Source organism: Balaenoptera musculus, chromosome 9 (assembly GCF_009873245.2).
Source record: "Balaenoptera musculus isolate JJ_BM4_2016_0621 chromosome 9, mBalMus1.pri.v3, whole genome shotgun sequence".
Taxonomy (NCBI): domain Eukaryota; kingdom Metazoa; phylum Chordata; class Mammalia; order Artiodactyla; family Balaenopteridae; genus Balaenoptera; species Balaenoptera musculus.
In genome coordinates this window covers 33,544,286-33,569,825 of record NC_045793.1, presented here as the reverse complement: position 1 = coordinate 33,569,825, position 25,540 = coordinate 33,544,286, and the positions used below count along the sequence as shown (strand labels likewise).

The window sequence follows — 25,540 nt, the reverse complement described above, 5'->3', positions numbered from 1 at the left end:
TGCTCCGCAACAAGAGAAGCCACGGCAATGAGAAGTCTGCGCACCGCAACAAAGAGTAGCCCCTGCTCGCCTCAAGCAGAGAAAGCACGCGCGCAGCAACGAAGACCCAACACAGCCAAAAATAAATAAATAAATAACATTAATTTATAAAAATAAAAAAAGAATTATTCAGGTCAAAATATTCATCAAACATATAGGGCAAACTATACTATTTGAGTCTTATTTTTGACATACATTTCTTCATAAGGAATCTCTGAAATAAGTTAGAGTTGTTACCCCCTGCAGTTGGAGGAACTGAGGCATCGTGAGACCGTTTTGGTTTTGTTTTATTGTTAATTCTTGCTCAAACTGATGGAAACTAAAAACCGTCAGCCAGTGATGGCATCACTTGGCCTGTGCAAACATGAGCACCCTGTGTAACAAGATATATGCTACCTAGTATGGAACTGATTTTAGCAAGAGAGAAAAGTATTTGTGGCGCACTTTATAGTAAACAAAATAAAGACTGTTTGGCCTTCATGTCAGCTCACTTTTGTTCTCTGTTTATATGTGGAATCTCTGTTGGGATGACCTTGGGAGTCTAAGCCAGGAAACTACCTTAGAGGCAAAATGCTCATACACTACAGGCCTTTTAGTACCAGCAGAACCCAGCACATGGGTTCAACTGGCCATGCACTTTTCCACATGCCACCCCGTAGCCATCAGTGTCATAGCAAGGTTCCAGTGTTCTCATCCCCAGCGCCGACCTGCCCTCAGCCTGATACATCAGGCTTAAGAAAAGATTTAACCAATAGAGCCTTTGGGATCTCAAATCTCCTAAGGCTCCTTTCATGAAGATTTTGGCTCATTACAGAAATCATCAGCTTTGTGTTACGAGACTGAGTGTAAAATAAAGAAATGAACTCATTTGGAGCTTTCTGTTGTCTCTCTCTATTCCATTGCACAGCCTCGGTTCCACAACAACCAAAAGCTGATTTATTAGATTCTGATAACATATGTTCACATTGTTCGTTACAAGAGCTTGTCCCACCCTCCACTAAAACTTGGCTCTCACTTTGCAAAATTCCTTTGTTGCAAATGGACAAACTCACCATACCAAGGCCCTTGTGTTGAGCTTTGTTTATGTTTGTACCTGGCAACAGAGATGATGTTCTTATTCATTATTCATGGAAAAAGAGCCTCATTAGTGGCAGGACACATACTGTTGCTGAGATGCCTCGTTAGGGGTTTTGAGTTCAGCAGTTGTCAATAGACTGCAGATGACCTAACCCCAGCTGAATTCTGGAGGGTGTTTTGGTACAGACTTGGCTTAGGCCAGTGTCATTTACAGTAGAAATAGAATGAAGTGGCTGCTGGTTACTGTTGCTTGAGGAGTGAGCTGCAACCACACAAGACTATTAAAAACATGCCTCTTCTTCCTCACCCCGTACCATAAAATGGGCTCTTTCCAGTTCATCCCTGCTGCTTTTTCTGGAGACCCAAAGGACCTTGACCCAGTTCTTGTCCCATTTTCTGCCCCTGTGTTAGGAAGTGGGTGCTTCAGAGGGCTTGGAGTACAGACAGCAATGGGGGTGCCCTGTTCTTCACCCTGGTTCAGATGTCATCATCCTAATCCATGAGATGCTGGAGACAGCACTTTGAATCCCAGCCTCACCATCCCTCGCCATCAAGCCACACCCAAAGCAGCAGGATTATATGTTATCTTTGCAAATCGGAATGCTCTGGTTTGGTAGCTGTTTCTTGGATGTTTTATGGGTACAGCAATCCTTCTTTATTACATTTGCTAGGTAGCTGAATTTTTTTAAGTAGTATGTTGGAAAGTGACACAATGGGATTAGTGCTGCTTTTCTGACCTTTGCAAAAAGGATTTAGAAATATGGTAGAGCATGGGGGAAAAAAACACAACATGTTCTGAGGAAAGGAGGAAGGCAACCTGTATTCCCTTTGCCTCATTCTTATTCTCCTCCACTTTTTTATTTGCTTTGACTTTTAAAAGTGACATTTACAAAGTCCTTTTACAGTGAAGCCCTTTGGCAACCCTGGATTCTTAGCAGGATTACCAGTTAACTGACCACACCTCCTTGTAAACTGCAGTCTAATTTTGATTTTTTCCCTGATCTTATATTATTCCAGCCATTAGTCTGAAATGCTGTCTTGCCAGCCTCAGGAGTTTTCATGCTCTTCTAGTTTCAATTTGTTAACCAACATTATGGGTGGGCAGTTTTTATCCAGGTGGTTGGTGTTGGTTTTGGAGTGTCCTTCACACAATAACTAAAAAAACAGCAGCAGCAACAGCTAGCATTGAGTTCTTATAATGTGTCAGGGTCAGACGTGATTCTAAGCTCTATGTGGATGGACTCATTTATTCTCACCACAAGCATATGAGGTAGATACTATTATTAGCCCCATTTTACAGCTGTGGTAACTGGTACAGAGAAGAGTTAAGTAATTTGCTGAAGTGAAGAGCCTAAGATATCAAGTAAAGCTATGGAGATGTTATGGTATGAGAGCAAAGAGATAAACTGAGAACAAACAGTCTTTGTTCAATAAGATGTGAATTCTACAAGGAAAGGAAAGCCAGGATAAAAGCTGAGGTGGTCTGACCCCTGGCCCATGCGCTTAACCATCATCATACTTCCACTGGTCTCTGCTGTTGGCAGTATTTTTTATTGTTTTTATTAACACTGTTCTCGTTGTTATTATCAGCTACAGTTTGCTGAGAACCTACCATGTGCCAAGCACATTGCACACATTACCTATAACCCTTACAGTGTCTTTGCAAGGAGGTAGTTATTCCATTTTAGCAGATGCAGAAACTGAGGCTTGTGAATTTAAGTAACTTTCAAGACCACATTCCTTGAAAACTGTAGAACTGAGACGCAAATTCAGGTTTAGCTAGCTTTAAAAGCCCATGTGTTTTTCATAAACCTAAGCCTTGCTGAAGTGACTTTCTCTCCCTCTCTCACTCCTCTTACAAAGGCATGAATTAGGCGGGCTGGAGCCGTGGTGCAGAATTTCAGTAATGCCAAATTATCTTTTAAGATTCTTTTAAAATTATTCCTTAAGAACTGGGCATATCTATATTTGCTTATCTTTCTGAAACCATCTTCAAAATATGGCTTTCCATCTTCAACGTGTACCTGATTTCTTTAGTCACAAAGGGGATTTGATGTATGGTGGTCATTTAATTTGAGATTTATCTTCTTTTTTTTTTCAGTCATACATTACCTATAAAGACAGAAATGTTTTTTAAGATCATTAAGTCATCAGAACCTTCTTTTCAAAGCCATTGAGAAAGTTGTTACAAGCTTTGGATTGCCTTTCAAAGAAGTTTATAGGCCACCTAGGTTGAAAGCTTAAGTCTCAAAGATTAGCGTGGGAATGGGGAAAAGAATTCATGCGTTTCTTATTCATTATCATTTGCCCATTTCAATTTTAGAAGAACCTCACAGAGCAAGTGAATAGGAACGTGAGTGCTAATTTTGTGAGCATTTCCTTTGGGAGTGTCTAGTTCTGTCTCTAGTTAGTGATCCCTGAGGATGCCAAAGGCAGTCCTGTTGGTGGGGAAGAGGACTAGCCCTGGTGCCAGCCTGCTGAGATCAAGTCTCAGCTCTGCCTTCCACTGGCTGAGTGAACTTCAGCAAATCACTCAACCTTCGAAGCTTCCATTTCTTTCTCTGGAAATGGAATCTAGGCTTAGAAAGCCTAAGTAACTTGCCCAGGATCACACAGCTGGGAATTTGTTGTGAGGATTAAAGCAGTTGATCCATGGTAAATGTTTAGAACAGTGTGGGCCGCACAGTAAGAATTCAGTAACTATTAACCATTATAAAGAGCTAAGGTGACCACTCCTGAACTTCACCTCTGTTCTTAATCCATTTTGTTCAAATGGAAAACCATATATAAAATGTCAGTTAAAATGAGAGCATAGGGCTTCCCTGGTGGCGCAGTGGTTGAGAATCTGCCTGCCAATGCAGGGGACACGGGTTCGAGCCCTGGTCTGGGAGGATCCCACATGCCGCGGAGCAACTAGGCCCGTGAGCCACAATTGCTGAGCCTGCGCGTCTGGAGCCTGTGCTCCACAACAAGAGAGGCCGCGACAGTGAGAGGCCCGCGCACCGCAATGAAGAGTGGCCCCCGCTTGCCACAACTAGAGAAAGCCCTCACACAGAAACGAAGACCCAACACAGCCATAAATAAATAAATAAATTAATTAATTAATTAAAAAAAAAATGAGAGCATAAAAGCCCAGTCTTTTGCCCCCCCAAAAGTGTTATGGCCTGTTATTAAAATTAATTTTAGATCTCATAGGACATATGTGTAGATATTTGATAAGAATGGAAATGCTTAGTTTTATCTATAAACAACTCTAACATTTGGAAAGCTGAAAAATAAAAAATGCCCAACATTTTCACTCTTGATCAAAAGACAAATTGTTTCAGCCTTGGGGCAATTTGTCCCAATAGAAATACAAATCCAAGCTCTTTTCGATATTTACTCCATTAGGTCATTTAGTGATTGCCCTAAATTTGGGGGCAGGAACTTCCCTGTGAGGGACAGCTGGTCTTTTTTTTTTTTTTTTTTTTAATATTCGTAACTGAGCACCTTAACACACCAACTTTTTTTTTTTTTTTTAAACTTTGGGTTTATTTATTTATTTATTTATTTATGGCTGTGTTGGGTCTTCGTTTCTGTGCGAGGGCTTTCTCTAGTTGCGGCAAGCGGGGGCCACTCCTCATCGCGGCGCGCGGGCCTCTCATTATCGCGGCCTCTCTTGTTGTGGAGCACAGGCTCCAGGTGCGCAGGCTCAGTAATTGTGGCTCACGGGCCTAGTTGCTCTGCGGCATGTGGGATCTTCCCAGACCAGGACTCGAACCCATGTCCCCTGCATTGGCAGGCAGATTCTCAACCACTGCACCACCAGGGAAGCCCTGGTCTTTTTTATAATCACGAATACTATATAAATGCAACAACTATATCAAGACCATTTTTACTGGTGCCATCAAGCCCATCCTAAATTAGCATTATTATCTACCATCTGGCAATGTGCAAAGGGTATACTTTCAAGAACAAGACATGTTTGTAACATTGGGGGAAATACTTTCATCTCAGTAGATTGAAAACAGAAATTCTAAAGAAAGCATGAGGGAATCAGTCTATGTTGAGACTATTCAGAGAATAAGCTTTTTGCTAATCATTGGTTTGCAGAGTCAGCATGTAGTTATAAGTAAAAATTTTGTACACTTTGTTCATTGCCCAGGGCCTTATAACTAGTACAAGTTACTCAACTATCATCTCCATTCCTCTGAAATGGTCACTGGATACCCTGTCTTTTGGTTAGGCTGTTTTCCATTTATGTTTGTGGAATAAGAGGGATTTGAGATGCCAGAAGGACCAGTGAATAAAATCTCTATTGACGGGACTTCCCTGGTAGCACAGTGGTTAAGACTCCACACTCCCAGTGCAGGGGGCCCGGGTTCGATCCCTGGTCAGGGAACTAGATCCCACATGCATGCCACAACTAAGAGTTCACATGCCACAACTAAGGAGCCCTCGAGCCGCAACTAAGACCTGGCACAACCAAATAAAATACATAAATATTAAAAAAATAAAAATCTGTATTGAAGCAGTCAGCGTCGTGCTGTCCAGACCTCCAAAATGGTGCTTTTCGGTCAAGTGTATGTATAGATGTGAGTTCTGATGCCATAGGCACAGGCAGCTTCTGAGACATATCCACTACAAAAAGAGGCTGCATTCAAGAAAGAGGGTTTGAAGTGCCATCAGTCCCTAGTGACAGACTCGAAGCCTCGTCCAGCTCCCTTCCCTGGCCTGGCTCTTACGGAAAAGATCAAGGATACCCGGCAAATGCTGAAGAGAATCCTTGTGTAAAAGATAGGCAAATAATCCCATTGCTGCTTCAAAGAAGAAAATAATTATCAGCACTGACACCATGGGCTATGGCTTCAGGCTGGTAAGCACGAGTGACTGAGAAGTGATGGCCCTGTGATAGCTTTGCAGTGGGTGCCCTGCTGACTTGGAAACTAAGAGGTATATCTGTCAAGAGGACTAGGCCTTTGAGGTTACAAAGTGATTGGCTGTCATACTATACATGCAATGAGCGGGAGTTCTGATAACAGATGCTATTTCAGTGAAGACTGTATGCGTGAAAAACTTCTACAATCTCTGATGATGGAAGACATTTTATGAATGCATACATCTGTAATTCACAGAGTTGGCACATGAACAAACCCTCTAAATTTATGCTGGCTTTAGTAATCCTTTCTGCCCAGTTATCGTAATTTACCAAGGTAACATCCCTCCTTAGCTGGCCATCACCATCACATAAACTGCCATATTTGGCTCCAGGGCACCAGCCACAGAAGGGCCTCCTGACACAGACCTTTTGGGGTAATCCAATTCAAAAGTTGCAAATAAGATCTGTTGTTTGGCTTTGTAGCATGATAGTTGAATCCGTGTTGCTTGCCTCTCCCCCTGCTCCAGATTACCAAGATCATGTAGTATTTCCCCATCCCAGGTGGCACATCATTTTGAGGTTCTAGTATATCAGTCCTTTTTATTTCTTCAGTGAAATTTTCACCTTTGGTTGAAAGGGGACCTTAGATTGGCTTTTTGAAGGTGGGACAAAAAGACTTCATACTGTCTGGAACCAAAAAAAAAAAAAAAATCTAAGAGAATTTTACATATCTATTGTTTTCATTGCATCATATCATGAACAGGAGTAAACTGAGAAATTTTATTGAAGACAGTCACATGGAGGACAGCATCACATAATGGTACAGTAATAAGACATTACAGTCCTCAAACAGAAAGGAGAAGTGGGCTGCATTTTCATTAGTTTGTTTTTCAATTTTGTTTGTTTGGTTAGTCAGTTCGTGGCTCCAAAAGCATCTGTCAAGGCTACACAAACTTCAAGTATATCAATTTGCTGGGCAACCAAGAAAAGTGATGCTTGATACTATGTAATCTTAAATGATTACAGAGAGTAATTAGGTTAATTTTTTCAAATTAATTCAGCAAGGATCTATCAAACCTTTATGTTGAAGATACTAACTTTTAGGTGCTTCCACATTCAGAGATGAATATGATTTACTCTGTGTCGCCAAGAAGCTTTCCGTCTATTGAAGAAAGATGTTAAAAACAAAAAACAACCCATGGTGAGTCGAGGTGGGATGAATCCGTGCTCAGTGAATCAGTTTGAAACATGCTGTGGGAAGTACAGAGAAAGAAACTCTTTGAGAGCAAGCCCTGTGTCCTCTTCTTCTTGGACACTTATGTACTACAGTAGATGTTCAGAGCATCTACGGTGAACGAACAACTTGTTAGATGGAGATGCACTATGACATAGCGTCCTTACTTGTGAGGTGCTTTGGGACTTACTTATCTGCTGGTTTGCTACTCACTTATCTGCTGAATATTGCTATTGAAAACATTCTTTTAGAAGTATAGATGTAAAATTGACCCTCAATTGACTAATCTCATGCACAGGGAAAGTAATGATCCTTTTAAAATTACATCTTGATTGTTATTATTATTGCAGATGAACAAAAGGAAATTAGGTGAAAAGATTATCACTGGAAAAATTCTGTCCTATCTAAAGTTTTGCCCCATGAGTTTTCTGAGATACATCAAATTGACAGTTTTACTCATAATTACATAAATTTGTCCTAAGATTATTTCATTGAATTTCAGGTTTGATCTTATGAGCCATTTATGGCTTTTGAAAACTTAAGAGTCATCCTCCCTGAGATGACTTTTTTTGTTTTTTTCAGCAACATCATTCTCATAAAGGGTCCTTGGGAGCCAGAAGATGTGTGGTTTGCCTTCCTTGTTTCTGGACAAAAATTCTACTTTTCTTCAACCTTGTTTCAGCTTTTACTCTTGCTTTCTTCCTGCCCCACTTTTTCATTCCACTGCTTTTTCAAATAGACATCTAGATTTAGAGCACAGCCCAATGTCATGCCTTCTGCCGGAATGCTGTAAGCAAAGATAAGGAAGTATACGTGTTGAGAAATAACAAGTTTATGACTCCCTCTTAAAGCACCCATCAACATTGATCACTTTTGGCTCCCAGAAGCTAAATTAGAAGTAAATGTTTGCATGTTGAAGGAAGGTCATATCAAGTGATTTGATATGTTAGTACATTAACTTAGGATTTTATTCAGCAAACACTGACCACCAACTATGTTTCAAACATTGCTTTGTGTTGTGGGTACAAAGTGATGAAGAAACACCGCTTTTACCCCTAAAGCACACCACGTAAGTAGGAGAGGGAAGTAAGAGAATGGACAATCGCTGTAAAGTGTAAAGACTGATAGAGTTTAACCCAGCATGGAAGGGACACCTCATCCAGGGTAATGAGGGAAGCCACCCCAGTGGAGGTGGGATCTGTGCTGAGCCAGACAGCACAGGTGCTGGAGGCAAAGAGAATATGTCCAGAGGTTCAGGGCAGGATTGACACAGCTTGTGAGGAGAACTCTGTTTCCCACAGAGCAGAGGGAAGACAGAGGCTGTAGCAAAGGGCTGAACTTGCACTGGGTGAGTTAAGCAGGGGCCAGGCCTCAAAGAGCTTTGGGTCTAGTTTGGATTTTGTTCTGGAGACCATGGAGAGACTTGGAGGCAGTGTCAGCAGAGGAAGGGCTTCAACCTGCCCCCAGAGGGAAGGGAGTGGCACAGTGGATTCACACTCTGCCCTTTTTTGACTTGAGGTGGTTGAGAGATGAACACTGGGAAAGCCCTAAGATGTGAAGGAGTAGAATGCCGCTGGAGAGGACTGGGGAGGTGATTTCAGACTCTGCGAAGAAGCAGAATTCTATCCTTCAGGGAGACATATGCAGGGTTTTTCAACCAATAAGTATAAAAGAGTTTTTAGAGTTTGGTTTTTCTTCTTTATACAACAAATGGGAATCCCAGTGCAGAAACTTTTTTAATTTCCTGGGTGATCAAAACTTTCTATTTTAAACTATAACTACTTCATTTCATTTGCTCTCTGGGGATCTCTTTCTTAACTATGTAGACCCAGTATAACCCTTAGATAATCTGTCTTTCGGGGGCATGTAACTAAGATGTTATCAAGAGCCTGCCAGGATTCATGTAGCCCACCAACACCTGCCTACTTCTGCTGAGTCATAACAACGACATGAGGCGGGAAAAAAAAGTGGAATGTGGGGAACAGGTGGAATGTCCCCCTAGTCTTTAGAGGTTGTGAATTTGGAGCAGGCGATGTGAAGGCCTGCACCTGTCAATCTACAAGTCTCATTTGCTAAAAGCAAAGCATCTGACAAGGTCTTGTCTTACTGACACTTTAATTACGACCAAAGTAGACAATGCCTGAGAGTAGTTAATACCTTGGATTTAATTCTTTTTTTTTTTTTTTTTTTAATTTTTATTTATTTATTTATTTTTGGCTGTGTTGGGTCTTCGTTTCTGTGTGAGGGCTTTCTCCAGTTGCGGCAAGTGGGGGCCACTCTTCATCGCGGTGCGCGGGCCTCTCACTGTTGCGGCCTCTCTTGTTGCGGAGCACAGGCTCCAGACGCGCAGGCTCAGTAGTTGTGGCTCACGGGCCTAGTTGCTCCGCGGCATGTGGGATCTTCCCAGACCAGGACTCGAACCCGTGTCCCCTGCATCGGCAGGCAGATTCTCAACCACTGCGCCACCAAGGAAGCCCCTGGATTTAATTCTTACGAAAAAGGAAGCACCTTAAAGGAGAGCATGTTATCGTATAGCTTATAATAACAACAACGAGAAGTCACACCCTTTTTTAATTCAAAGGAAAGATAAATATAAACCCATAAATGGAGATTCAATAAATACTTTGTGCGGACACTATGTGGCATAGGAGATACAGAGATTTTTAAAGTGGAAATTGGTTCAAGAAGGATGAGAGATTCTAAAAGATGAGATTATAGTTATTCCCACTGGGAAAAAAATGTAAAATTAAACACAAATGATTAAAGTTTATGAAAATATCAGAATGACAAATAGCTAAATAAGTATATACAAGTGAGGTAGAAACCTGTCAGCAGGTGTTCTGGGTGGCTAAAGTTCAGAGGAGGCAAAAGTCTCAAGACTTTAATTGTGAAGCCATTTTCCAAGGAAAATGATAAAGTGTAAGAGAATGATGATAAGGAAAATAAAAGCAAGTACCACATTGGCAGTATGGGATGGTGACAAAGACATGCTATTGCAAGACCATCTCTGTCACTAATTAGTTAGGCAGCTCTTAAGTTATCATTTAGCTTCCCTGGGCCTGTATTTTTTATCTGTAAAATGAAAGATTTTTGAGGGCTGACCTTCACAGTCGTGTGCTGTTGTCCAATTCTTTGATTTATCTTGTAGTACTACTATCTGGATAAGAAAGTAATGTGTTAATAAGTTAATAAAAATATACAACTATTCACTCCTATTTTCTATTTCCCCTCAATACTTTTGATTCCTTTTTTTTTTTTAAGAATTTCAACAAATAAATCAATCCCAGCAAAATTCTAGAGGAGAGAAATATGTGGTTTATGAACACTTAGGAAAGAGGTGATTGAAGATCTAGCATGGATTTACTGAGGAAGTTGTGTGACATAAAAACAGATGAGATAGTACATGTGAAAATATTTGTAGTCTATACAATAATATTTAAATGTTTCTTATTAAAGCCATTTTTCTTTATATTTCTGAATTAGAGAAATGCCATGGAAATATTTGTATCTTTATTTAAATAAAATATTTGATAATTTTTTTAACATCTTTATTGGAGTATAATTGCTTTACAATGGTGTGTTAGTTTCTGCTCTATAACAAAGTGAATTTTGATAATGTTTTTAATGCTGTCTTTTTAGGTAACATGGAGCAATGTCGTCATGATACCTATTATACCATTAATAAATGGTATAATTTAATGGTATAATATAATACCTATCATAACTATTAATAAATGGTTGCATGTAGATCATTGCAGACCGTTGCAAATTTAGGGTGATCTCTAGAATACCATTTTTGGATTCTCTCCTTGGTATTGCCATGGTCAGTATGTTTTTAAATCAGACCTTGTCAACAGCATAGCACAGTTAAAAAGCGTGTGTTCTGGGGGAAGCTCATATTTGTTCTAAGTGTGTGATGTTGGCATATTTCTTAACTGTTCTATGCCTCACTTTCCCCATCTATAAAACAGGGCTAGCAGTAGGTCCTATCTCATAGGGTTGCTCTGAGGATTAATGTGTGTAAGTGATTAACACCAGTGCCTGGCACTTAATAAGCCCTTGATAAATGTTGGCAATAATTTTGATGATGATAATAATCATATGGGGAGGAAGGTGTACTTACAAGGTATATGGAACAAAGCTGTGAGTGGTAGGTTGAGTTACAACAATGACTGATAGCCTGGACTAACATGCTGAAACCATTAATATTTAATGGTTTAGATTTTATTTTTTTATAAATTTATTTATTTTATTTTTGGCTGCATTGGGTCTTTGTTGCTGCATGCGGCGTGGGCTTTCTGTAGTTGCAGCGTGCGGTGGCTTCTCTTGTTGCGGAGCACGGGCTCTAGGCACATGGGCTTCAGTAGTTGTGGCACGTGGGCTCAGTAGTTGTGGCTTGCAGGCTCTAGAGCACAGGCTCAGTAGTTGCGGTGCACGGGCTTAGCTGCTCTGAGGCATGTGGGATCTTCCCGGACCAGGGATCGTGTCCCCTGCATTGGCAGGCGGATTCTTAACCACTGTGCCACCAGGGAAGTCCTAGATTTTATTTTAAGATTTAAAATTTAATGGAGTCAAATGTGAAATCCTGCTCATAGGTTCAAAAATTCTCATGGCTGAAGTAAAAGAGAAAAGACCTGGCTTTGGCTGAAATTGGTTTGAATGGAATCAGCGGGGTTTTGTTGACCACACGACCATAGGAACAAACTGCTCCAGCTGCTCAGCGTCAGGGCCATCCCAGCTAGTAACTCAGAGAATGGTAGTGGCCATGGCTCCTCAGGCTGCACGCTTCCCCTGAGCTCTGTACCGTCAGGTTTCAGGGATTCAGATGATTGTTTCCACTTCTAATTCTCATACTTTGAAATCACCCATGGCTCCGTAACAAAAATAAGTGAGAAGTTCTGAAGACTGTGTCAGTTGAGGGGCTAGAAATATTTATTCTGGAAAAGATCAGGTTTAGAGGAGATAATTTAACCATCTTAGTATTTGAAAGGCCAACCTGAAAAATAATCGGATTCTGTTTATTAAACTAGGAAGTAATTTTTACATAAGGATGCATAGAGAGAATGGAGGGGCCAGAATGACGAAAGGCAAGTAAGAGAAGGCAGCTTCAGGTGACACAGGATTGTAGGTTTGGCTTTTTTTTTTTTCATCTTTTTTATTGTGGTATAAATTACATATTGTAACATGCACAAATCTTAAATGTAGAGCTGGATGACTTTTCACCTATGTATATACCTCTGTGATCACCTCCCAGAATCATAGAACTTTCCATCATCTCAGAAAATTGCCCCTCTAACCCAGAAGTAAACCTTTTTCTGACCTCTCTCGCCATATATTAGCTTTGCAGACTTCATACAACCACTTTGGAGCACTGTCTACTTACCAGTTTAAACATTCATCTACCTTCTGACTCAATTCCATTTCCAGTTACATATCCAAGAAGAAATGAGGGGTTTTTTTAACCAAAAAGTACACAAGAATAGTCACAACAGTTTTCTTCATAGTAGTCCAAAACTGGAGAACAATCCAAATAGCCATTAGCAAGAGAATGAACATATTGTATATCCACACAATGAAATACTACTTGGCAATAAAAAGGAACGAAGTACTGATACATGCTACAACATGGATGAACCTCAGAAGCATTATTTGGAGAGAGAGAAGCCAGACACAAAAGTACACGTGCTATGATTCCAGTTGTATGAAATTCAAGATTGTAGATTTTAAGGAAAGACTTTCACGACAATTTGATTTTGTACGCCTAAGATGCTTGGAGAAAGTTCTTCTTTCATAAAAGGATCTGTATGAAACACAAGATGGCAAAGAAATGGAAGGAAAATTAAACTAACACCAACGGTTCAGCTTTGCCGAAGTGAGAAACATTTATTCAGCATTCCTTGTTTCTACAATGAGTATGTGATGTCTCATTTACTTTCATTTCCTCCTTGGATTCTAATTCTTAAGGGGACTTTCTGGCAATAATGGTAGCTACACACCACTTACAAAAGACAGAAAAGCACTGCACAGAGTCTGCTCATACAAAATTGGACTTAGAATGATTTTGAGTTTCTTCCTCAAAATAAAATTTCTGAATAAATTACAAGCAATATTGGAAAGCAGCTTATTTGTTGTTATTTCCTGCTTAAAACTTCTGATACTACCATTTTCATCAGTACGGTTAGTCACCCTGTTCCCCTTACCATTTTATCCATTTCCCTGGTGGCAAAAGCATAAAATCACAGTAGGCAGACAAGTCTATGGAAATAGAGAACAGATTAGTGGTCACTGGGGGACAGGTATGGGTGGGGAGGGTACAAATAAAGGGGTAGCGTGAGAGAGTTCCTTTGGAAAAGTTGTGTATTTTGATGGTAGTGGTGGTTACATGAATCTAGCCTTGGGATAAAATTGCATAGAACCACACACACAGGAATGCATGTAAAAAATGGTGAAAACTGAATAAGGTCTGTAATTGACTTAATAGTACTGTACCAATGTCAATTTCTTGGTTTTTTTATGTTATAATGCAGTTATGCGAGTTGTCACCATTTGAGGGAAGCTGAAGGAAGCTTCACAGAACTCTGTGTACTATATTCACAACTTCCTATGACCCCATAATTATTTCAAAATAATAAGTTTCATAATTATAATAGGCAACAACAACCAAGTCTCAGCCTTTTTTTTTTTTCCCTAAAGAAATGAAAAAACCTCATGAGGCAAGCAGCCCATAATAATTAGCTTTCTCCTAAAGGTAGTGTATATGGTTTTTTCTTAAAAGCGAGCCAAAACATGCAGGTCCTGCCTCTGATTTAGATATTAGGCATTTATTAGATTAAAATACGGTTAACAATTGCACACCATGAAAGGAATACACTAACTTTCATGAAGGTGTATAAATAATTTTCTACATCTGCAGGCTAACAGCACTTCGTATAAGTTCTGCCTTTGTCTGTTTATGCTGTCTGTGTCTGGCTCCACCAGTGTGTCATATTTGCCCATGAACTTGCTTCAGACAATTTGTAGAAAGAATTCTTCCACTTAGCATCATTGTTATCTTTTAAAAATTCACTTATTACGTGTACATCGCAGGAAGCTTTGGAAATGCAGGTAAACATAGAAAAAAATTGTCTATAATCCCAGCACCCAGAAATAAAAACTGTTGATATTTGGTATATATAGTTCCAGCCTTTTTACCTCTGTGCATAAAAATGCTTTTTTAGAAATATGTGAAATCATAATTTTTGTAAACTTGTTTTACTTATTGATGTGTACACAACAATGCAACATTTCCCCAGGTCATTAAATACTTTCCAACACATGATTTAACGACTGCATCGAATTGCACCCTGTGGATGCGCAGCACCTTAGCCATTCTCCTATGATTGACATTTGGGCTGTTTCCAGTTTTCTACCATTAGAAACAATGTCGTGATCAACATCCTTAAAGCTAAATCTTCATGCACAGTTGTGATGATTTCCCTTAGGATAAAGTCTCAGAAGTAGAATTGCTGGGTAGGCAAAATGTTAAAGCATTTAATTTATATTGCCACATTTAAAAAAAAAGTGTTGTACACAAAAACCTTATTTGAACAAGATGCTTTACCTGAAGGGAAATTTAGGATCAGTTTCTTTTTAATGATTCATCCCTCCTTAGAGACAAATTGCCATTACCAAATAGATGTATTGCTTTGACAGAATTAAAAGAAAAATATTGAAAATATATAAATAAGTTATGCAAGAATTGTTTGCTGTTTTTAATTTTTGTTTAATAGTGAGAGCAAAATAATATACTAAAGAGATAACAAATGGAATGAACTTGCCACTAGTGGGGAATGGGATATTTATATTTCTTCCTTTCCCCATTTGATATTGATTAAAATATTTTTTTCTTTATTTTTTTAAGCATTATGACTGTGCACATATACCAGTATCTTTACATACAATGAAGGAGTAAGGGTAAAATTTTTTTAAATGGGGAAAATGTACCATAGTAGTTGTAACGTTGCAGAGTTGTGAATGTCCTGTCTATGGGTGTGAGGGGGTTAAAGATCACCTTTGATTAGGCATCTCTAATATTCTGCTGGAACACATCAATCATATCTCTTTCTGCATTTCCAAGTGGGTGAATGTGTTCATTTGCTTGATTAGGTAACCTTCAGAACAACATGATCGTTCTCATTGAGAAGCTAAATCCTTAACAACAGGTTTTCTTTAGTTTATCAAGTGAGGTTCCATCTGTGCTGCCACCTTCGAATAATTTTGACCATTATTTTCAGTTTCAACTCCTTTCTAGGACTAATCCTTTGTTCCCACTTCATAGAAAGGTGCTAGATTGTCGCAGAAGGAACACAGATCACACCAGGAAGGGTGGAAGCAGGGCTTGGATAATTTTTAAATGAAAGGTCTGAAGTTTAAAAAAAAAAAAAAAAGGTCTGAACTTTTAAGTAGAATGTGTATTATCTGCAATTTTTTTTATTATCTTCCACTAACAATCAATAAGTGGACCCTAGCAAACAAGATAATTGATTCCTGGATTGATTTCACATACTGGGAAGTGGTTAAATGTTTAGATGTTGGAGAAGCAACAAGACAAATCCATGACTGTCTGACATTTTTTTTTCCTTCTTAGTCATAAGCACACCATTTTACAGTATGCATATGGTGCTGAAATTTTCTTTGAATATAATTTATGAGATCAGGGTCACAAAGACCTCTCTCTCTTTCAATTCTGTGTTGGTATTTTCTCTGATTATTTGTATTTTATCAATGTCATTGAAATTTCCCTCAAAGAGAAATTCCTCATGCTGGAATTGGTGGTAAATACTCATTATTGAATGAAAGATTGTTTTTCTTTTATGAAATTATTTTCTTCTGCTGTTGTCTTTTGTCTAGTTATGGACTTTCCTTTTCATCCCTACCATAATGTAATTCTTCTAAAGTTGAAAACAGCCCGAAAGAAACTTGGAGGGCGTTCCAGGTGTTAAGAGTTCTTCTAACCTAGGGTGAATTTTGTAGCACCTGGGAATGGCATATTTTTACCTAGTCTGAGTGTTAAAGAAAGACAGTTCTGGTGCGAAATAGGATCATAATTTAAAAATAAGTCCCACCCCCTGCCCCCAGAGGGACTACCCTCTTTGCATTTATCTCCTCTTAGTTGTACTCTGTGCTTTTATTTGCCTGTAAACTCTATCTGAATCTGGTACCCGTTGCCACCCCTCCATCTGAAATTTTCTATACAAACTGAAAGGAACTGTTTTTCTGGGCAACAAATTAGGCTTCATATGAAAGGGGCTTTGTCATGGGTTTGAATGAACAAAAATTGTATAGTTTTATAAAGATTTCATATATAGCCTCATAAAGATTTCTCTTTCCAATTTTAACAAAAAAACTGAATATAAATTTCATGAAATCTGGTTTAAATCTGACCACTAAAGAATAATTTTTGAATAAATTTATTTATCACTAAAAAACCTTAATATTTAAAAAAAATCCAGGTAATATTTTTTTCACTTTAATATTTCATATGCCTCTTGAGAAATTTTATAAGTTAACAGAGAAGTCCTATTTGCCTTTCTTGATATCAAGGCTATTCATGTAATATTTAAATTTATATATTTATAGCTATTCTCTGCTTAAATAAACTCAACATATGAAAAATCCATATTTTAAATAAAAGATGATTGCTGAACAGTGTGGTGGATTTGAAATTTGAATTATTCACAAAAATACGAATTACCCTTAGTTTCACTTACCACTTGGATACATAAGGAACAGTTAAAATATTCTTAATTTATGCTCCTTAGGCTTACATGATTAAAATGCTAGTGTATTAAAAAAATCATTGCTCTTTGTTTGTACAGACTTATAACAGTTCCTACTTTTTTTCTCTCTAACAGATATAAGCTTACCAAAGTCGGCAACAATATGCTACACAGCGGCCTTGCTCAAAGCAAGGGCTGTCTCTGACAAGTAAGTGGATAGTAGCCTGTGCAGTACAGATGCCGGTCTGGACCGAAGGAGATGTGTTGTCTCTGAGGGCTTTCTCTGCAAGGTTTTCTTAGTCCATGAGACCCCTGCTTATGAGCATGCATTTTCCAAAACCTGCATTTTCTTTTCTTTCACTACTAGAAGGAGGGAATGTATATCGCCAGGTATTGTAATGGTGTGTGGGTTCCTAAAGAGGGATTTGTATGAAACTCCATGCCTCTGAGGTGACTTTTTTTTTTTTTTTTTGCCGGACAGTAGATACCAAAAGGCCTGCTTGGGACTTACACAAAATGCCTTCTTTGATTCATTTTTTTTGCATATTCCTCTTCCTCCAGCAGTCCAGGATGGGGTAGTAGTCATAACAAACATATTAATATGGCAAAAGGGGATGGTCATCTCCCTTTCCTTACCTTATCAATTCCAAACTAACTCCCCACCCAGGATCCGTTTACCTTGAGTCACCATCACAGTGGGACATTTGCCCGTTTTGTTCAGGCAGGTGACTATGGTATAGAGAATTTCCATAAACACTCAAGATGACTGGCAGGTGAAAGAGAATAGATGGCTTAACTGGTTTTGAGTTCATAAACGCTTACACTTCCCGATACACTCCCTCGGTAGCACTGAAAAGCAGATAACAGGAAAAGAAAACAGCCTCTGCTGTGTCAGACAGGTTTGCTGTTAAGTGTGTGTGCACTTCAAGACCGAAGTAATTTTCTTTCATTCTTTTTTATCCTGTAGATCGCCAGTACCTACTGCAACATCTTTTCTCCCTACACAGCGACTCCAGCTTGGGAGGGCAGGGCCAGGGTTGTCACAGCTTCCCCTGTGGTGTCTGCCTGCCAAGCACAGCTCTGGAGTTAGCCCTGGGTGTGAGGTGAGAAAGAGATTGCATGGTCTGGTTTTTTTCATTCACTTGGGCAGGTGTCTCGCCCGCAGTTTGGGCATGCACACTCCCCCTGCCGGAACAGCCCCAAGCAGGCTTGCCTGCTGCTGAAGCTGCAAGACTTAACCCTCCATCGCAGCACTGACATTGGGTTGGGAGCCTCCTTTAAAATTCTCCCCAGTTCTGTTTTTAACCAAGTGCGCTCTTCTGTAACCTAGTTTTCTCTTTTTCCTACACTGTCTGCCCTTGTCAGTCCTACCCCCTCCCCTGACCTAAGCAGGTACCTCCTAGAAAACTTAGATTAGCTATTTAGACAGAGAGACTTGACAGCTGAATTTAATTCCTGCCGCGATTAGATGCAAGCACGCTTTCTGCTTCTGCTGGGGTTTTTGTTGGCCTCTGTCTGAGGGGTCACTCAGAGGTTCCGTGTAGTGGAGGTTTGGAGAGCTCATGCCTTTGGCTCGCTGTGGTTTTCTGGGCCCTTGATGTGTAGATGCCTTTCCAGGTTAATGCCCAAGCAGTGGTCCCAACTGGATGGTGTTTGTCTTTCTGCTTTTCAGATTCTCTCCCGAGGCTGCATCTCGGCGGGGGCTGAGCACAGCAGAGATGAATGCAGTAGAGGCCATTCATAGAGCCGTGGAATTCAATCCTCATGTGCCAAAAGTGAGTCTGTGGAATCCCCATAGGAACTCGTTATGATAGCAGAGAGTGTTCAGTGACCACAATGTCATGTCTCGAATGCACCAGTTATAAAAAAATGAATTGCAACCAATGAATGTTGAGGCCCTGTAGAGCCTATGCTTATTAGCCTTGTTTTTAAGTAAAAGCTACGTTCAAGAGGCTTTGGGGCCCATTTTCGGGCTTCATACAGTAAGGGTAAATTGATAGACCTAGCTTAGGCAGGCCAGGTCAGGAAGCCTGAAAGTGGCAAAATATGAAGATCCCAAGGGTGTTGATGCATTTGATAGGAATTGCACGCCAGTTATTGTCTTACTTAGAACCAACTCGAGAAATGAACCTTGTTGTGAATAAAAGTGGTAAAAAATACTAATCTGCCATTCTGTATCTCCATAAGTAAATGATAGTTAATCAGTATTGGCCAGCAAATAATGAGGAAAACCTCAAAGTATGAAGAAGTAGTTTTCTTTTGACTTGTGAATGCCATTTTAATAGGTATATATATAGTAGGAAATATTTGTCTTGTTAAGCACATGACTGACCTATTTATAAATATGCAATATTTCCCATATATTTTTTTAAGAATTTGATTTTAAGGGAGTCAAATCATGGCAGAGGATATTTCTGTAATCTTTTATTCAGAAGAGGGGTGTGTGTTCATGACTTACCTGTATTTGAGTACCTGCTACGTGATAGGCACGTTGCTGAGGGCCATTTTCAGTTTCTTGATATTATAAAGCACATTTTGACCTCTAGGAAACCTCCTGCAGTTCACATCAGGTACTACAAGACAGTTTTCTTGGCAAAATGTCTGATGAAGACTTTCACTGGTGAAAAATGACAAAGGAAGGCTGTTTTCTTGTTCTGTTGCAGTACTGTAGCAAAAGGGTGGGGTTGGGTGCGTGTCTGTGTGCCTGTGTGATGATTTATGGAGTTGCCTACTTTAATTTGTTGATATCCAGAGTGACAAAGATAAGTGATCTAATATCATTCCTGAGGTTTTACTCAGGTCACGGTCATCTTTTCACAAAACAGGAAATTGAAGAGTGGTGCACAGTGCCATATTTGCAAAAGGATGTATTTATCCACTCTAGTTTCAGTGGATAATGACCAACAGAGTATTTGTAGACTTAGGTATTGTATATAGGGTGGTATAAAATATATCTGTTTAATATTTTTTCAGCTAAGTTAAAAAATGTTTATTCAAATTTGATTAAAATGTAAAACTAATCATGAAAATATTGTCCTGAATTACAGTAAACTTAGGTCATCAATTAATATTTATTGAATACCATTCTCTAACTACAGAGCTATTTTATGAGCTCTGTAGCTCATAAAATAGCCTTAAAATAAATAAGGCTCTTTTAAAAGTAGTATTGGGCAATAGAGTCCTAGATTCTGAGACAAAAACTTGGGTTCCAAATCTGGCTCTGTCATTTATTAGCCATGGGATCTTGGGTTTAGCATCTCTGAACTCAAAGTTTTCCCTCATCTTCCAAATGAAGATAAAAATATAAGCCTCACCTATCTTCTGTGATAAAGATCAAGTGAGATAATATGTTCAAAGTTCTTTGAAAAAACTATATGTTTGTAAATTATTAAAATTATTAATATTTGGCTTGTTGGCAGGTCCTCAAGTATGGGACCTGAATCTTAATTTTTCCAGTTATACCAACCTGAGCCTTGTAATCCTGGGACACAAGATAGAAAACTGGAACAATACTTGTTGGTTAGATATTTTAATTGAAGCTGTCGTTTAATTCTAGATAATGGTCTTAAATGGTTGAGCCTCCAGAAGAGTAGTAAAAGCCCTAAGAAATAGTTTAAAGCTGCCATGGAAGAATTTAACCTCAGTCAGCTGCATTCCACTTGCAAAACAGAAGTCTTCTAAAAGTGGAAATAGTTTGAAAAAGTTGAAGTAATTTGATTTCACTTTACCTTCTAATCATTAAGCTGAGAGAAGGTAGGGCATGTCAGTAAACTGATTCTCCATCACTTTGCTTTGTTGGTGACTGTGCTGAGGGGGAAACTTGTTTCCAAATCCTCCTCATTATTGACATTTCTGTGGGGAAAAGGCCCTGTGAGCCACTGACCTCATATGTTCAGAATTAATCACAAACCTCTGGTACTCGTGTACCATATGCAGGCTGCTATAAACATCTTTTATACGTGTTCTGTTTTTTGGACTGCTTGCTAATACTTTAGTAGACATGCACACACACGTGCATACGTGCACACATCTGCGCGACCATGAATGCACATACACGTGCACACGCATGTATGTGTGTGTATATATACGTATATGACTTTTCAGGCAGAGAATAGCCTTAATTCTAATGAAACATCAGTGAAGGATATAAACACGTAGTTTCTTGTTGTAAGAAGGGATCTTAAATGTCATGTAGGACACCTTCCCATTTTAAGCTTAAATCTCTCCTCATAATGATACTATGATAATTATGTTTATTTTTGGTTTCTATTAATGTTTACTATGTGGCAAACACAGTGCTAACTGAACTACATATGCCATCTCATTTATTTTTCATAACAACATTGTGAGGTGTATCATATTATTATCCCTGCTACGTAGATGAGGGCACTGCAGGTTTGGAGAGGTTAAGTAATCCGCTCTTGGTCACACAGTAAGTAAATGACAGAGCCTGAACTGATTCTGGGTTATCCAGCTCTTAAACATCTCCCTCCACTGACCCCCACATCCCACCAGGTGGCAGACCAGCCTAGGCTTGAACCTTCAAATGATGGCGGCCACATCCCTTCCCAAGGCACTCAATTCCCTGTAGACAATTCAGATTTCTTCAGGATATTATCATGTCTTGAACACTGCCATAGCTTCTTTTCCTCTTTCACAGGAAGTTGTCAGTGGCCCACCACAGGAATTTTCAGTATATACACGCTGTTTTACCCAATTATAGTCTGCTTGGAAGGAGAAAGAAATACCAAATATGATAACTGTGAACTGCCTTCCATAAATTTTCATCTTAGTTCCAACTGGTATCCCAGTAAGCACAGTTAATATTTCAACATCCAATGATAAATATTAGTTATATACCCCAGGAGGGTTATTCTTAGGAGCTCTCTTTCCCTGCAAACATGAGGAGTAGGGAGTATTGCTCCTAACCACATCACAGGACTGGGAAATAAATAACAGTAGTAAAAAGCCATGGATCTGTGTTCTGAAGGAGAGCCTCTGAAGCCGTTAGATTCTAAACATGAGGACTTCTGAAGCTTTAGATTGCAGCAGATTATAAGGAGGAAGCAGCCCACAGGCTCATACTACAAATCGAATTGTGTTACTCCCCTCCCAAGGAAGTGCAGCAGTGTCCCCAGCCCTATGGAAGATACCAACTCCTTGGATAGTTCTTCAGGACCCCTCATGATCTAACCCAACTTGTTTTTCATTTTTTTCTAGATCCTTCCAACAGTCCACTAACTGTTCCAGAAACATTCTTCTCCTCTTCCCTCTTTGCTTCTTCGGAGGCAGTCCTCCTCATCCTTCACCCCCACCATTACAAGTCACCACCAGGAAGCCTGTACTCTCCTTGTCCCACAATCAGTCTTCCCCCTCTGGTCTCTCACTATGGTGCATTGATTATGTGCTTGCTGTTCACCTCTTTTTGAGAATGACTAGGGGTATTAGGATCTTAATCATGCTGGTGATTTTCAAGAACTGGGTACACAGTTGAAGAAGACAAATCTTTAAACCATTAGAGGACTTTCCCATTTAATGTGATTAAAATAGGAGTTTTGAGTTTAAAGAGAGTTTCTCCATTTTTTTAAAGAAAATTTCACTCATGTAATGCTGGACAAATGAAGGGTAAGTTCAGCTCTGTTCTATATCTTTATCTATGTATTGTTATGTTGTATTGCTATATACAGTTTAATGGATTTTTAGCTTCAGTTTTTTTCTTCCACTTTCCCGGAAAATGTGCTTCCTCACCTGCCCTGCTCTTGCTCAGCTGGACAAGGTTTACGTGGGAGGGGGCACATTTCTATCAGTGATCCGTTACTTTACACAGATCTAAGTTAATTAGTGCTTATGTGCTCTTAGTATGCTCCACCTCCATCGCAAGGCTCTCCCTGTGAACAGACACATTTTTGGTTTGCAGGATGTTACATTCACTCCTTCAGGGTGCTAAAGATAAATTTCATTTTGACAAATTTCCAAAAAAAGACTAAATTATTGGTTTGTTACAAGCAGTATTAGATATGGTTTTTCCCTCTGTAGTGGTATTATAATAATAATTTTTTTTATATTTGAGAAAAGAATTCATAATCCCATCATATCTAGTCATATTTAAGACTATTTTTTCTAGCCTTTTTTCTATGCATTTTTAATACTTAGGAATCATAATCACATAGCATATTCATATTTTTAAAAAGTAACATGGGATACTTCAGTTGGACTTTATGGTTGGGAATTGGGGGTAAATTTATTCCTTCTGGGTGAGGATCATCAGATTTTCAGAGTTCTTTGACCTTAAAATGGTTATCCTCTAACTTAACAGTAAAGTGCAAGTCTTTTAGCCATGTGCCTTCAAACATTTTAAAATATTCTCTGGATGATTTACTTCTTTTTTTTGTTATAAAAAGCACATAACATAAAATCTACCCTATTAACAAATTTTTAAGTATACAGCACAGCGTTGTTAACTGTAAGCCCGTTGTTGTACAGCAGATCTCTAGAACATTTTCATCTTCGTGACGGACACTTTATACCAGTCGAACAGCAACTCTGCATTTCTCCCTCCTCCCAGGCCCTGGTAGCCACCATTCTACTTTCTGCTTCTATGCATTTTACTACCTTCGCTCCCTCATATAGGTGGAATCGTGCAGTATTTGTCCTTCTGTTACTGGCTTATTTCACTTAGCATGATGTCCTCCAAATTCATCCACATTGTAGCATAAGGCAGGATTTCTTTCTTTTTTAAGACTAAATATTATTCCATTGTGTGTGTGTGTGTGTGTGTGTGTATATATATATATATCACATTTTCTTTATTCGTGCATTCATTGATGGAAATTTAGGTTGTTTCCACTTCTCGGCTATTGTGAATAATGCTGCGGTGAACATGGAAGTGTAAATATCTCTTCAGGATTCTGTTTTCAGTTCTTTTAGATGAATCCCCAAAAGTGTGATTGCTGGATCATGTTTTTAATTTTTTGAGGGGTCTTCATATCGGCTGCACCATTTTACATTCCCCCAACAGTGCACAGGAGTTCTAGTTTCTCCACTTCCTTGCTAACACTTGTCATATTCTATTTTTTTGATAGTGGCCATCCTAACATGTGTGAGGTGATATCTTATTGTGGTTTTGATTTACATTTCCCTGATGATCTGTGATGTTACCTTTTCATGTACCTGTTGATCATTGTATGTCTTCTTTGGAGAAATGACATTTCAAGTCCTTTGCTCACTCTTAAATCAGGTTATTTTTAAACATTGAGTTGTAAGAGTTCCTTATTTATTTGGATATTAACTCCTTTTCAGCTACAGTTTACAGATATTTTCTCCCATTTCATAGGTTGCCTTTTCACTCTGTTGATTGTTTCCTTCACTGTGCAGAAGCTTTTTATTTCGATGTAGTCCCACTTGTCTACTTTTGCTTTTGTTGCCAGTGCTTTTGGTATCATATCCAAGCAATCATTGCCAAGACCAGTGTTAGGAATTTTTTTTCACTATGTTTAACTCAATGCATTTTGAGTTGATTTTTGCCTGTGGGGTAGGATATGGGTCCAGTTTTATTCTTTTGCATGTGGATACCCAGTTTTTCAAGCAACATTTGTTGAAGAGAATGATTTGGTTCTTGCATCCTCTAATTGTAGACATCAAGTTGTGGTCAACTCCAATAGTGAACCTCTTTGGGCATGAAGATTTTTTGGTCTTTAAGATTATTTTCTTAGGGTAAATTTACAGAATGAGAGTGACTGAGTAACATGTAGAAGCACTTCAGGGTTCTTGATATTTATTGCCAAGTTGCTTACCAAAAAAATTGTAGCAGTTTACACTCCCATCAGCTGGTGACTCCTACTTTTCCATTTCATCACACCTTCGCCAGCATTTAGCAGTTTGTCTAAAAACAAAAACAAAACAGAGAGAGAGTGAGAAAAGGAAAAAAAAAAGTGATGATTTTATTAAGTACAGATGGAATTCTGTTCTTTTAGTTTGCATTCCTTTGCCACTACTAGTAACGTGGAACATTTTCAGCCATGTGCGTGTCTGAATTGTCAGGCCAAGTATGTAGAGTTCCTATTATTACTGAGAAAACATTAATTACAATGATGGTGCAAAGGGTACCAACATAAAGGTAGGCAGACCTATCAAGTATTATTGAAAGAGTTCAAAAGTGTTCAAAACAAGGATACCCACTTCCTGTCCATGGGACCAGAGGGAAGTATGGGAAGGAGGAGTTAATGAGCTCCCTGCCTGTTTCCATTTTGATAAAATGGGGATAAGAGTGAAGTCTTCATAAGGTTGTTGAAAAGTAAGTGGAATTACACTGTGTAACTCGTTCAGTGCATAGTAGGTGCGCGATACGTGCTGGCCCTTTCATCGCCGCTTCCCTTGTACCTTCAGCTCTATTTCTGCACTTGCATGCTGGGTGGAAGAAACATGCATTAATGGTACTTCTTGGACCCCCCTAGTCTGAAGAAGGATAACCAGAGAGTGTAACAGTGGCGCTCCCGACCTGGAGTACCCACAGGTTCTCCTCAGGCCTCCAGATTTGAGAGGAGGCGCTAGCACGTTCTGGCTGCAGCTGTTGTC

General features: G+C 39.2%; 1 protein-coding gene across 6 annotated transcripts in view; it reads left to right on the top strand.

Moving 5' to 3' along the window:
- ST7 (suppression of tumorigenicity 7) overlaps nucleotides 1–25,540 on the top strand; it is a 262,861-nt gene that overhangs the window by 207,871 nt on the left and 29,450 nt on the right. For 5 of the 6 annotated variants that reach the window (XM_036863758.1, XM_036863755.1, XM_036863759.1 and 2 more), the window contains 2 exons: nucleotides 17,102–17,174; nucleotides 18,639–18,741. In XM_036863758.1, coding sequence (XP_036719653.1) covers nucleotides 17,102–17,174; nucleotides 18,639–18,741 — 176 coding nt within the window. Of the gene's footprint in view, nucleotides 1–17,101; nucleotides 17,175–17,933; nucleotides 18,070–18,638; nucleotides 18,742–25,540 lie in introns of all 6 variants that reach the window. The other variant, XM_036863760.1, reaches the window with a different exon arrangement.